Genomic DNA, 2,641 nt, shown 5'->3' with positions numbered 1-2,641 from the left:
CCCCCCCCCCCTCCCCAACCTCCCCCAAACAGTTACCCAGATCCCGCAGGCGCATAAGGCGGCGGCGGCTCAGGCGTCTTAGGCCTATTCCGTCTCTCCCTCAGTCCTTCCTCGCCTTTTCTGGCCCTGCTCCTGCTACCTCTTGGCCTTCGCTGGGAACTCTTCTCTTCCCCGCTTCGGGTGGAGTATGAGGAGGACCGTTGGCGCGCGTGTGTGTGTGGGGGTTGGGAGTTGGGGGAGCTTGTCGATTTGGAGGGAAGGGAGGGGATAGAGGGAGGGGAGAGGAGGGAGGGGGAGGGGCTTGTTTGAGTGTGAGTGGGCGGTTGGCCGGGGCTGGAGCTGTAGGACGGGGATTGGACGTGCGAGAGGAAGGGGCTGCCGCTGCCGCTGGCGCTTTCTGGCCTGGTGGAGGGGAGTGGGCTAGGCTGGTAGGTCGTTGCCGTGTGGGCAGGCGGGTGGGCGTATGGATGCGGGTGGGAGTGCGGCTGGGACTGAGGGTGCGGGTGTGGGTGGGAATGTTGCCCCGTATCCAGCCTAGGCAGGCTAGGCCGTCCTACACGGGTGTACGTTTCCCCCGCCTGCGCCTGTGCACTCCCATTCCCATTCCCAATTCCGTTCCCAATTCCATGAGAGGTATCAGGATCCATCATCCCCAGCCGAGGCAGAATAGGCAGAAGAGGAAGAGGAGGAGGGAGCGGGTGAGGAGGGAGAGGGTTAAGGATCAACGTTCCCCCCTCACTCTGGTTCAAGAATTCTGATGCGCGTCTGCCTCCTCCAGGACCAAGGCCTCCAGAGGCTCCGGGGCCTCCGGGGGGTCCGGGGGCTCCGGGGAGGCCAAGACCGAACGGATCCTGCCCTTGCCCCTGCCCCTGCCCCTGCGACTGCGACTGTCCATATCCCAAGGGCAGAACAGGCGACCCCCCAAGGATGAACGCCCTGCTCTGTCTTTTTCCCCCTTCCCTTTCCTTCTCCCTCTCCCTCTCCCTGCCGTCCCTCGGACTCTGCCCACTCCCAGCACCAGCACTCTGGGGTGTCCAAACCGGCGACGGGAACTCAGGTTTGAGCGGATAAGCGCTGTATGGCGAGCCAGTGCCATTTCCAGTGCCAGGGTTGACCGCACTAGTACTAGTAGGGTGGGAGGCAGTGTGGGAGGCACTGGCACTGGGAGAGGTTGGATCGTCCCATCGGGACCAGAGCGAGAGATGTTTGATATCTCTCCTTTGGGTGTATCCCTGTCCCTGTGCTTGTCCCTGTGCTTGTCCCTGTCCCTGTGCTTGTGTGTAGCCTGTATAGCCTGTATAGCCATAGGCAGGTGTCACTTCCCTTGCGATAGGACTCAGACCGTTGAGACCATTGATGTTGGAGCTGTAGCCGATGCCGTTGGTATAGCCATACGTCGGAGAAGCGCCAAGGATGAACGTCCCGCTTTGTCTTAAGCTCCCGGGGGTCAAGGCAGAGATTGCAGAAGGGGGTGACCCCGCTGCCCCACTCACCCCCACTCCCGACCCACTCGCAGCATCACTCCCAGCAATCCCAGCCCCATCCAACAGCGGCACCAACCCCTCAGGTGACCATCCCTTCTCCCCCCGCCCTCCCTTCCCCTCTTTCCCAGTCCGGGCTCGTCTTCCTGTTTGGGAAAGTACAGGCCCAGGATAGGTATGATGTCGCAGGACGTTCTCTCTCGGTCTTGCGTTTGGGTTTGCGCTGTCTTGCGTCCTCGTCCCCGCCCCTGCCCCTGCCCCCGGTCCAGGTCCAGGTCCAGTTCCGGGCTCGCGGGTAAGAGCCAACGGCGGCAGCTCATAAGGCGTTATATGCCCCCGCCCCCGCCCCCCCCGCCCCCCCCGCCCCTCTGTCCCTACTCTCCCTTCTCCCAATCGCCGACCTACTAATCTTCCTCGCCAATCTCAACCCCGCGTTTTCCCTCTTCGGCGAACCAGACCTGCTCCCCCCCGGGAGAAGATAGGGGAGTAGGTGTCTAGGAGTGCTGTTTGGGCGGCTAGCAGGGTTGGGGAGGGCTCGGACGGGGCGGAGGGGGGGGGTGCGGGCTGGGGTGGGGGTTGGGGAGGGCGTGAGGCGAGGGAGGGGTCGAACGTTATTTGCCCTTGTCCTTGGGGGTGGGAGTGGGCGTGCGTGAGGGAGGAATGTGTGTAGGTCGAGGATGGGGGGGCGAGGTGCGATTGGGATTGGGACTGGGATTGGGTGTGCGATGGGGTTGGTTGGGAGGGAGAGAGATGGGAGTGGGTTTGGGAATAGGTGCGGGACTGGGATGCTGATTGGGATTGGGACTGCGAGTGATGGTCCTGCTCTGGGCGTGAACTGCTCGACTCGCTCTCCTCTCTTATCTCTGGCAGTTGATAAGGCGTGACGATGTCCTTCCTACCCGATCCCCACCCTTGCGGCCACCTCAACCTCACCCAATGCCCCAGTCCCAACTTATGTGAAATACTCCCAGAGCGTACCGCATCAGAAGTAGCGAACATCTGTGAAGGCGCTTGACGGGACTTCCATCTCCGTTTGAGGAAGTAGAGGGTTATCCATATTATGAGCAGGGCGACTATGGGGATGCAGACGGAGAGGACGACGGTCATGTGCATATGGTTTGTGGGGGTCATTGTATCTGTGGGACGTGTTTAGGGGGGGG

At 62.1% G+C, this 2,641-nt stretch overlaps 1 protein-coding gene across 1 annotated transcript; it reads right to left on the bottom strand.

Annotated features, from left to right (window-relative positions):
* Positions 1 to 32: 32 nt before the first annotated feature.
* DACRYDRAFT_112710 (uncharacterized protein) lies at positions 33 to 2,612 on the bottom strand (the record flags this gene model as incomplete). Its single annotated transcript, XM_040769479.1, has 2 exons — positions 33 to 1,796; positions 1,935 to 2,612. The coding sequence occupies 2 exons, from the start codon at positions 2,610 to 2,612 to the stop codon at positions 33 to 35; spliced, it is 2,442 nt and encodes an 813-aa protein (XP_040623390.1).
* Between the last annotated feature and the right edge of the window lie 29 nt (positions 2,613 to 2,641).

Source organism: Dacryopinax primogenitus (assembly GCF_000292625.1).
Source record: "Dacryopinax primogenitus strain DJM-731 SS1 chromosome Unknown DACRYscaffold_59, whole genome shotgun sequence".
Lineage (NCBI taxonomy): Eukaryota > Fungi > Basidiomycota > Dacrymycetes > Dacrymycetales > Dacrymycetaceae > Dacryopinax > Dacryopinax primogenitus.
This window is presented reverse-complemented; position numbering and strand designations above follow the sequence as displayed.